Source organism: Acanthisitta chloris, unplaced genomic scaffold (genome assembly GCF_000695815.1).
Source record: "Acanthisitta chloris isolate BGI_N310 unplaced genomic scaffold, ASM69581v1 scaffold2686, whole genome shotgun sequence".
In the NCBI taxonomy this organism is placed as follows: Eukaryota; Metazoa; Chordata; class Aves; order Passeriformes; family Acanthisittidae; genus Acanthisitta; species Acanthisitta chloris.
The window spans coordinates 13,747-24,919 of NW_008676294.1; the positions used below are offsets into that span (position 1 = coordinate 13,747).

Here is an 11,173-nt window from a genome sequence, read left to right on the forward strand (position 1 = left end):
CAGGTTGGATGAACCTTGAGCAACCTGCTCTGGTGGGAGGTGTCCCTGCCCAGGGCAGGGGATTGGGGCTGGATGATCTCTAAGCTCCATTCCAACCCCTTCACACACTATCTATGGAACATACTATGAAACTTCAATATAGAGTGCTCTGGCATCCTCCTCCCACCTTCAGCTTCCCCAGCCCTCCTCCAAGCCCTCTTCTTTTAACCTCCTTTCCCAAAAGCAAACAGGAATTGGAAGAGACAGCGAATGTTCCATCAGTGCAGAACAATCCATTGCAGGATGCTTTTAGGGCCCTTCCCACTGCTGTAAGCAAGCACAGAACACCAGCACTGAGCACAGGCACAGCTCACCCTGCTCGTGCAGCACACCTGGGCAGACACCAGCAGGTACAGCCACTCGGCCTGGAAACACAACAGCCCCAGCTTTGACCTTTCCTGCCCATAACAAGAAGGGTTGAAAACCACTGCTTTAAAGTTTCATTTAAGAACTGGTCAGAACCCTTAGCACAGACAAGCGAGAGGTGAACTCAGGGTTGACTGATCCCCTGCAGTATCGTTCTCCACCCCATGCTCCAACACAGGATCCATTTTATTTGTTATTCCCATCAGAGGAACATTCAGCCTGTTTTCCTAAAGCTCCAGGCATGGAAATGCCATACAACTTCCCTGGAGGACTTACTGATATGTTTAGTTTTTCCTACTACAGAAACTAATCACCCAGAGAACAAAGTTACAAATGCCACAAGTCTCTCATGTGAAGTCTTTGTGCTGGAAAAATTTTTCAAGTAAGGATACTGCAAGAATCTACACTGAATAGCAGAGAAATCTCAAATCAAACATGAATCTGTTCCACCAAGTTGGATCGGCACTAGTGCATCTAGTTTTGATGGAGGCCACCAACAGCCACAGCAATACTGACTGACTGGTTTCAGCTTTGGCACTGCCCTACAGCTGAGGAGTAATGAAGAGGGGAGAAGAGAACAAATAGCTTCCCCAAAGGGTTCCATTCTTTGGCTGTTGTCATCTAAACAGAATTACTTGATTGCAGGACTAACCATGGTAAGCTGCTAGGTATCCAGCAAAAATAGGAGACATGCAGATAGGTGACAAAAGGACCAAAGCAGTCAAAAAACAATCTGGAGGTGGGGCAAAAGTGGATAAAAAGAGAGCAAACCCAGAGAATACCCAGGAACAGATACCTGCTGTTCTGTTACAGACAGACAAAATAAAACTTAAAGCAAGCCTGTGGTAAGTAGTAACAGCCAAAGGCAACACAGAGTATTGTTGCTATTTCAGCACTGATAAGCAGACCTATAACTTGCAGTGAATAAATATGAGTATCAACAAAATATACACTTGAATGCTTTAGTCTGATAGAAGTGTGTATAGATTAAGAACTAAAAGTTGATCAACAGCATGTTATGGTTCAGCACCATTTAGAAAATGGTTCTTTTTGCTCTTCATTTCAGCTTCAGCTCTAGCATTACACCTTCCAGGTACTGTATTTTAGGACAGCCAGAATTTAGAGTAGGCATATTGCACATTAACATCAGTCCTTCTCTCACCTCGTTCCCTGGGGAGGAAGAGCATCATTCTCTACGACTCTCAGCCCAGTAACATGCCATTTCTGACACAGATCCTGCCTTTTATTTACCTTATAGAAATAGAAGGGGCTGAGGTCGAGCACTTCGATGATCCAGGGGAAGGTGCGTGGGGAGCTGTAAGCGAAGAGCACAATCTCCAAGCAGCATGCCATGAGTGAGCAGTGGAAGAGATCCTGTTCCAGGAGAGCCTGAAGAGACCACACAAAACACAAACGGTCTGAGGTCAGGGAAACACAATCTGGAATTTTGTGCAAGTAATACTACACAGTTTGTTGCAGGAAAGAAGCTGCTTTTTTCTACCATCTACAATTTCTTTTCCACAGGGAACTTTGGAAGACTAGAAGGAGAATAACAGCACCAAACCCATCACATTTTGCAATGGAGGAACGAACTGGCCTCCTCCCTGTGCACCACGAAACAGAGCAAATGCAGTGCTGTACAGCCATATTGACACTGTTCATTGTATGAAGAAGAGAATGTAAGCTGTGTGTCCATAAAGTTGTGATTCTAGAAGGCAACAGAAATCCAGATGGTTAGCAATGCCAGTCACAAGTTTACTTACAGTCAGGTCCTTCCCATGCAGTCTCCGTGTCTCTTGCACCATTATGGTCTCCAAGATTTTATAGTACAAGATCTCTGCCAGCTTTAATCTGTTTACAGCAAAATCTGAAATTGAAAACCAACAGAGATGAAGTCCAATGCCACTGGCACAAATGGTCTTAAGACTAACCTTATCAGGACTTGCCCTTACCCCAGAAAAGTGTGATTGTCTGTATGTACAGACTTTGCAAACCAAAGAAGCATGTTCAGAAATCCACTAGTCCCAAGCACAGCATGAAACTCTAGAAATGTTTTAAAGGATTATTTAATATTTCTCATGACACAATTTTGAAATGTCGCAACAATCATTTTCCTATTTGTATTCAGTTTCCTTTAACTTTAAAGGCCAAGAAGAATGCAAGTTTATACTTGTTATAAGCTGCTTTTCTGTGTTCTCTTGGCTATCCCAGTTTGAACTGCAGCCTTGGGCTTACTCTGTCATCAATTTTTTATTCTTTTCAGTGTTCTGTTTGACAGCAGCTTTTCTGCTTGAATATCTCCTGGGATAAAAACAGCTCCACTGCATTAAGTACTCAGACAACAGTATATGCACGTATATATAGACACATAATGTAAGTATGTTGCCCTGGTTCAGTATTTTAAAGCACCTCATGCCTTTGACTCCATACCTATGTGAGATCCAGGCTGCTCATCTGTTGACTGAGTGTAGCTGCAACAGAAGGTCTCACCGATTTCCTTCACTCTGCTCATGATGCTCTCCATGGGGCTGCGGGCACAGGACCTGCAGCAGAAGGCAAAGAGAAAGCCTTGTTTGTATCAATTCCTACCCAGCTTCAAAATAAACAAACTCAAATCCAACACCAAAATAATATACCAGCCAAATAAAAGGAGAAGCAAATTACACTGAGCTTCCTCAGGAGTTGTGTTACACAGACAGGAAACACAAACATCATGTCCTTTTCCCTTGCCTCACAGAGTTAGAGAGGCTATGCAGACCTTGGAACAAAAGCAGAAGAAAGCAAGAGCTACAGCTGCACACTCAGGAGGAAAATCTATCTGCTAGGAGCAAGGCAGTAGTAAGGATGCTACAACAGGCAACCAACCAGCAAAGGCAGCCAGGAGAGCACACAAGCTGGGCCCAGTTTGAGGGACACAGGAAAGCTCACAGAGTGAATTGCCAACACCTTCCCATTTCCCAGCAAGGCAGAAAAGAACTGATGCACTCCACACAGTCACTGTCATACAAAGGGGCTCCAGGATCTCTGGCTGGAGATGCTCCTTCTGAATGCCTCCAGATGCTCCAACAGCTGTTTTAGAGGACAATAGCTTGTGACTGGTGTCCAGTTAAGACACCAAACTACTCTGAGAAGTTAGAACTGAAATGAACTAATATTTCATTGAACAAACTTCCAATTAACTTCAAAGCTATTCCTGTGGAATTTTAATTAGAAAAATACTGAAAAGCACAGAATATTGCACAGCCCAAACCACAGCTCCTCCCGTTTCTCCCAAGCACACAGTGCATATCTCACTGCTTGCTGAGCTCATATCCAAGATGAATTCAGTACTAATCACAACTCCTGTCAGAGGTTCCCTCAATTCTTTTTCCCATTTCAGTACTTACCTCTCTCTTGACAGACTGAATTATTACTTGGAACAAACACATTTTTCATTAGAGACTGCAGACACATTACTGTCTTAATTGTGCAATATAAATAATACCAATCCTTAAAAAAACCCAATCAAAACAATTGCATCCTGCTGAGCAGTTCTCCTACTAGGAAAACTTTCAAAATACACATAACTCCAAAGATTGAGAACTATGAGTAATATTTATCACCTGTTTATGAAGGTTGCTTCAAAGAAACATGACTTCTGCATTTCAGATACTAAGTGTTAATACTAAATGTCCATTGTGAGGAATGAAAACACATCTAGAGACCTTGCAGCATAACACAGCAAGGCCTTACCTTGCACAGATGTCAGGCAAACACCCAGCATCTGTACAGGTATTTACTGTCCAATTACTGCTCGTTAGGGGCTAGGCTCAGGGAGGAAACCAGCAAGCTGAGGTGTGCTCATGGAATGGCCACTGGGACAATGGGAGAAGTGGCAAACAGAGCTACTGCTCTACAGGAGATCAGCACTGACAGCAATCAGGGTCACTGTGAAGCTTATGCTCTAGAGTTAGATTTAGGTATCCTGAAGCAGCACAAAGGAGAAATGAGGAGCCTGTAGGCTGCTCTTAGTCTTTACCCAGGGAGGCTGTGGCTGCCCCAGTCCTGGCAGTGTTCACAGCCAGGTTGGCTAAAGCCTTGAGCAACCTGCTCTGGTGGGAGGTGTTCCTGCCCAGGGCAGGGGTTGGGACTAGATGATCTCTAAGCTCCATTCCAACCCCTAAAATTCTATGATTCTGTGATTATCTTCCCAGGCAAAGGCTAAGTTTATAGCTTGTTAACTTGAAGACTTCCTCCTCCCTCAAAAACCTCTGCCCACATAGTTACCCCATCTTTGAACTGAGCCATACTTAAAATGTAAACAAATAAACAAAAAAGGCATTTGGCTTTCAAACAGACAAACATAAATTAACATCAGCAAAAGCTGCAGCTACATTAATACAGTGGTGATGACAAGTCAGATGGGAGTAAGGGGGTTGTTCAGCCATCCTTCTCCAAAGGAGACCATCAAGAAAACAGAAGATCTTTCAACAAGAAATAACACAGGCCAAAATACTCTGCACCAAACAAAACGAGCCCAAAGCTGAGTCGCTGTGCATATGAGAGCAGCTGAAGTGGACATACTCACTCAAAGATAGCTGTAAGCTGCTCACTCGGTGCATTTTTTAGCCCAGCCACCATGTTCTGCAACCGGCTCACGCTCTGCGTGGCTGAAGCCACAGGAGTGATCACAGCTTCCTTCTCCCGCAGGTATCTCCTGCCAGTCAGTGGAGTTGAAGGTGCAAATGACCTTTTCTGTCAGACAAGACAAAAAGATAAATAAAAATCAGCCAACAAACCTGTTCCAATGACCTTTCAAATGAGCATCTCCTGCAAAATCCTCCAAAGATTCGAATGACACCACTAGTACACAATGTGAAGGCTTCAGCAAACTTGTGAGCTCAGAACTGACTGATAAGGAGCCAAACTTTTTGCAGGACTCCATAAATACAAAATACAACAAATCTTCAGGCAGACAAAAATGAACTGAAAGGGAAAGAAAAAAAGGAAAAAAGGGATGAAAGGAGAGAAGAAAGGAGAGAGGGTAGAAGGCAGAGAGGGAGGAAGGAAGGGAAGAAAGAAAAAGAAAGAAAGGAAAGGAGGGAAAAAGGGAGGGAGGGAGGACAGATTTTAAATATTAAAGCCTGTAAATTTTTAAGCTCATTTGAAAATTGAAAAATACAGGGCAAGGAAGAAGAAGCACACGCTTCCATTCTCAGTCCCTGACTGCATTAGCTCTGTGACACAAGGAATGGATGGCAGAGCTGCCCAGGAGAGGTTCACAGCAAAACATTCCTTGGGAAATGCTGTCCAGGTGATCTAGAGCCTCCCTTTATCCAAAGGGTGATGCAGCACTGAACAGATGGAGCTGTGTGCATTGTGTTCACCTATTTGTATCCTGCTATCTGGAAGTGACACAATAAAGCATTTGGGTTCAATTATCAGAACTGATATTCTTGAGATATAAGGTAAATAATGCAGCCAGGTTGAGCCAGCAGTCAGCATGCACAAATAGCAACATTATCATACCAAAGAACTGAAGCTCAGAATTGATAAGCCCATTCCAAACACACCTTTAACTTCCCTGAATATGAAGTACACTTATATCTGGAAGAAAAAGCTAAGCCACAGGATTCATTTACAGCAGCACTAGCATCTTAAAAGAATCAGAATTCTTATTCCAATTGACATGTAAATCAAACAGCACATTGTTCTCTTACACAGCCAGCACAATTTTTCCCCTTACCCAAAAGTAATAAAGCAATTGTTTCCCCACATGCCAACTTTATTTTACATTTTTAAAGATGGGGAAATGTTAGCTCTGTTTATAGGCTACTTTGTGTAACAGAGACTGTGGTGAGGTTTATGCCCTGCATGTTATTTTCTGTAGAAGAGTAGAAAAGATGACTTTTCCTGTCCTGCAAAAGGAAACACTGGGAAAACAAATGAATGATTGCACTGCAAAGGTTTCGTGGCTTGACTATGGGGTATAAATGCAGCTTGAACAAAACTAACACCTATATATTAGGTATTAACTACTTACTGATTTTTTTTTTGGACAAACCCAGACTATGCACACAGAAGCGCTCTCACCCTGTTTAAGGAACAGCTATTAATTCCAGAGGACAGAAGACATCACCATTTCTCCTTAGCAAGCCAGCACTGAACGCTGTAATGGCATTCACCATCCTACTCTCAGGAAGAAGCTCAAGAAATTCCAAGTCAGCTCCATGATTCAAGTAGTGTCTAAGGATGGGAAAACCTGAAGGAGTACTTCAAGTGAGCTTGATGTGTTAAATAAATCACCTTTTCAAAATGCTGCTGCAGATGACACTCCACATGAGCTCTTGCTGCTGTTTTCTCCACTGGCACATCCACAGGGAATTTCCGAGGAGTGCCAATTTCTTCCTCAGCATCAGCTCCCAGGAAAACTCTCTCATCAAAGTCACCCATGGTCAGAACATACTCTTCATACTCTTTATTCAGTGCTTTGCTGAAAGAGAAGCTCAGGTGTGATCCCAAAGGTTTCACTACTGAGGAAACAAAGCAGGTGCCCGTGGAGCACAGGTCCAAACCCAACCCTCACGTGGCTGTTCTGTGCTCGGGGCAGCACTGCTGCTTCCACCTCCCCAGGCAGCCTGCCTGCAGACTGGAAACCTCCCCTGCTCCCTCCAGGACCCTCTGCAGGGACCACTCTTCCTCTCAGCTGACCACCAACGTTTGGCTCTCAGCAAGAAGAGGAAAAAACCAACTTTGCTTCCACCCCAGTTGTGAATAAGCCAGTCTGGAAGTGCTCGGCCGATCCAAGGTTAAATGTCTGTATGCACAGAACATACCAATGGGAGCTGCACCAAACTGGCTCTGTTGGACCTCTAGTTTTGTCACTCCATAGCCTGGAATTTTCCAGTTGGTGCAGAGGAAGGGAAAGGGAAGAGCTAGCTGCCTGGATTCCACTGCTGAAGTCACCACTGACACATGAGACCAAACAAATATTTCACTTTCTTTATTCCAGCTAATCCAGGTGGAAAACAGGAACGTTTCACCTCACCAAGGTTGCAAAGCTTTAAACTTATGCTTGGGAAGCAGAACAAAACTTCTGGATAAAAATCACGACCGGCTCATAGCAACAAGCCCTGCCTGCAGGTTTGCCATGGGCCAGGAATGCTGTTCCTGCTGCCACTGGAGCACGTGGACAATGGAACACAGCAATGTACTCAGGACACAAGCAACAACCTGATCCCATAGGAAACCTGATTCTATCACAGGTTCACCTTTCCCAAGGCTTTTAGGGGAAAGTAAAGCCCTCTGAAAAGTTTGGACAAGAACAGCCCAGAGAGGCTTCCATGCTCCCTGTAGATGTCAGGCTGCTTGCAAAAGAACAGGGACTACTGTATCACTCCACATGACAGGATTATTAAAGTAATACTCTCAATTTTTAAGCAGAAATACTAAGAGAAGTTAATCGGGTCACAGAAACACAGGTTTACACCTAAACTGAACTGCTATCTAAATTGTAAAACAACCGAGTCTTTGCTCAAAATTCCCAGAGCAAACCAACAAGCTAACAGCTCACCCAGTGAAAATCAACTACTAGGTATTTTTACAAAAGGCAAAAAACCCTTTAAGGAATCCAGAACAAAGCAGCTGCTGTTCACATTGTGCACTTAAATTAGCTTTCAGAAGTGAATTGAAAAAAGTTTCTGAAACAACTACATTTTGCTCCCACAGAAACACTCCATCTCTTTTTTGTGGTTTTGCAAGTGTTGCTTCTATTTCTTTTGAGTCCTTCTGCTGCATCCACAGATTTACACACTCAATTAGAGAATGATAAATTAATTTAAAGACTTCCCTACTTGGGCATAAGATTTCAGGTGTGTATAGAAATACATCCATGAACTTCAGAGCGAAGGTTCTGATGTGCATTAGATTAGCCAAAGGTTACAGCGGTCAGAAAATCAGAGCAAGCATCAAAGAACCTGACATTGAGGAAGAACCTCTGCAGCTCAACCCTGGCATACCTTGGATCCAGAAAGTTTTTCAGCCAGAGAGCAGCTTTGATGGTCAAATAATCAAAACCCATTAGATATGGTAAGATAAAGGAACAAGAAACCTGAGGTTTCGCAGACAAAGGTCTGTGTTTTAGACACTAAACCAAGCCATAAGATTAAGAACCAAAGCTGTACCTTACCTGTTTTCTGCAAAGTTGCAGAGATCCAACAGACAATCTCCTTTCAATATCTAAGAATAAAAAGCAGAGATAGCTCACATAATAAAATCAAAACTCTCCTAAGTGTAAGGGCATGATGGTTTTAGTCAAAAGGAAATAGGTGCATAACTGGACGTGCTTTGCCTGGGCCAAAGGGCAACAATGCCATTAGCAAGACATTGCCATTAGCAAGACAGAGGAGGACAAAGCCCCACTGGACCCAAGTCCCAGATAAACTCACTCTTCAGACACAGTCCCATGATGTAACTCCTGTTCCCTGCCGAGCTAGGGACTGACCTGACCAACAACTACACAGAAACTTCCACAGAGCTTGGAAAACATTTTCAGGATCAAACCTAGAGAGAACAATTTGTACACCTGCAACCTCAACCTCCTCTTTGCAAAGCATTTAATTCAACTCCAAGACAAGCAGCAGGACCCACATGACCATGACAGTCATCCCATAAAATTATTTCACCAGAAGATCACATTTTTTGACCTGAAGAAAACACCATCCTTCACAGTTCAGCCTCACACTGCTAAGAAAGGAAAGCAAAGACTCTCCACTGACATAAAAGGCCGAAACAGGAGACCTTCCAGCACACAGCATTAGAAGGCAGTGAATTCTGCTTCTGCTAAAACACAAAGAAAACCTGACCCAGCCCTTATGAGCACACTGCCCTGAGGAACCCACAGGACTTAAACAGCCTCGAGACCATTCACAGAGCACCACTGTGTGCTCACAACTCCAGTGAGATGTACCTTCCTATCAAACAGCTTTGCAATGTATGGTTTGAAGTAGTGTTCCTTTATCCCTTTTGCTTCCACTAGGAGCCCGTCGTGCAGCTCACACAGAGTGGCAATGATGCAGGGAGGACCTTCAGAGGCTTTGATCTCCGGAGTGTGGAATTCCACTGGTAAGCCTGAGAACAAGGAGAGGGGGAAGGGGGAAGACAACCAACCTTCACCTTCATTTCAAAGGAACCAAGAGAACAAAGCACATTTGATTGCAAATAATCTGTCCCCACCATACCTTTAAATGATGGATTTAGCAAATCTCTTCTGTTTGGACACAAAAGGGCATTGGCAAAAATCAGGTCCAAGCAGCACAGAAGCAAATGATAGGAATTTACTAAATCATCTCCAATCATACGGAAATTACCTTTAAGAGACAGCACATCACGTCAAGCAACACAACAGAAGTTCAGAACTGGGAATGTATACAAACCATGCAGCTGGAGCAAGCAAGCTTACCCTTAGTGTACACAAAGAGAGTCCAGCAGAAGTTGAAGAGATCCTTGACACTGCACGGCACATGCCTGTCAACAAGGAAACACGGGAGAGGTCACTCTTCACTTCCAGGAAGCTGAAGCTGTTTTACAGTAAGAATTTCACTCCATTTCCCTGCTCCTCCCCTGTCTCTCTTGATTTCACACTAAGGCACATTTTAAGCTACACGTCCTGATTTCAGCCCTCACTGGCTGACAGCCTCCCCCACCTGGCTCCACGGAGTGCTCTGCACAGCGTTGCTGACCCCATTTCCAAGCCAACGGCTGCCTCTGGCCTCTGACCCTGCCACACCACCCTGCTGGTGCCACATCTCCCACAGAACCAGGGCGACATGCAGATCAAATATCAAGAAAAATGTTTTCCCTGTTAGGGTGTTCAAGCACTGGGATAGGGAATTGCCCAGGGAGGTAGTGGAGTCACCGTTCCCGGAAGGGTTTAAGAAGCATCTGGACCTGGCACTGGAAGACATGGTTTAGGGTTTAGGGGTTACAGCAGTGACAGGTTAAGACTTGATGATCTTAGAGGTCTCTTCCAACCTTGATGATTTTATACTATGATAACCCTCCCACAGCCACAGGGGGTGAGATGACAAGGGCTACACAGAATCCAGTGACGGTTTTTCCTAAACATTTTACTAAAGCAACAGTCATTCCCCCAGAACACACAATTACAGGATGTACTACAGCTCAGCTGCTGAATCCTGTCTGGAGTAAAGATTATCCAAGCCCATGGAGCTAGAAGACCAGGGAAGATATTACTCAGAACAGACCACAGAGAAGCCAAAGCTGCAGCTATGCTAACCAACGCTGCTCTGAGAAAGGAATATGAAGAGACGACCCAACAAAACTTCTCCCACCACACTCTACCTGTAGCCGTGGAGCTATGCTGGAGCATTTTACCAGAACCATTATCCCCACTTACATCCAGAGGACTCACATGGGCTGACTGAACACCTCACAGAGTCTCAGCTTGGCTCCCTCATCCCCAAGGTCACTACAAAGCTGTCACAGCGACAGCCACACAGTCAGCAGGGAACTTGGCCAAGCTCCTGTCATTAAGGCACAGGTTCCACGTTTGTCTGGAAGATGACACCACCATTTCCCAAATTTGTCATACAATTGAGCAGATCAGGTGTAACTGCCTCCCATGGGGTGTCACCACTCACCTGGCTAACCCCACTGATGTGGAGGTCACAGCAGAGCTAATGCTGTCCCACATGGAGGGGCCACGTCATCATACCAACCACCTGCCAGGGCTGTGCCAAGACAAAACACCCCTGGGCTCCTTCAGTTG

General features: G+C 44.4%; 1 protein-coding gene across 1 annotated transcript in view; it reads right to left on the minus strand.

The window, feature by feature from the left end:
• RBL1 (retinoblastoma-like 1) overlaps window positions 1-11,173 on the minus strand; it is a gene marked incomplete at its 5' end in the record, with an annotated part of 22,874 nt that overhangs the window by 11,190 nt on the left and 511 nt on the right. Inside the window, 9 exons of the mRNA XM_009076064.1 lie at window positions 1,657-1,794; window positions 2,169-2,272; window positions 2,836-2,948; window positions 4,973-5,139; window positions 6,691-6,877; window positions 8,573-8,622; window positions 9,353-9,513; window positions 9,624-9,752; window positions 9,845-9,909. Coding sequence (XP_009074312.1) covers window positions 1,657-1,794; window positions 2,169-2,272; window positions 2,836-2,948; window positions 4,973-5,139; window positions 6,691-6,877; window positions 8,573-8,622; window positions 9,353-9,513; window positions 9,624-9,752; window positions 9,845-9,909 — 1,114 coding nt within the window. The remainder of the gene's footprint in view (window positions 1-1,656; window positions 1,795-2,168; window positions 2,273-2,835; window positions 2,949-4,972; window positions 5,140-6,690; window positions 6,878-8,572; window positions 8,623-9,352; window positions 9,514-9,623; window positions 9,753-9,844; window positions 9,910-11,173) is intronic.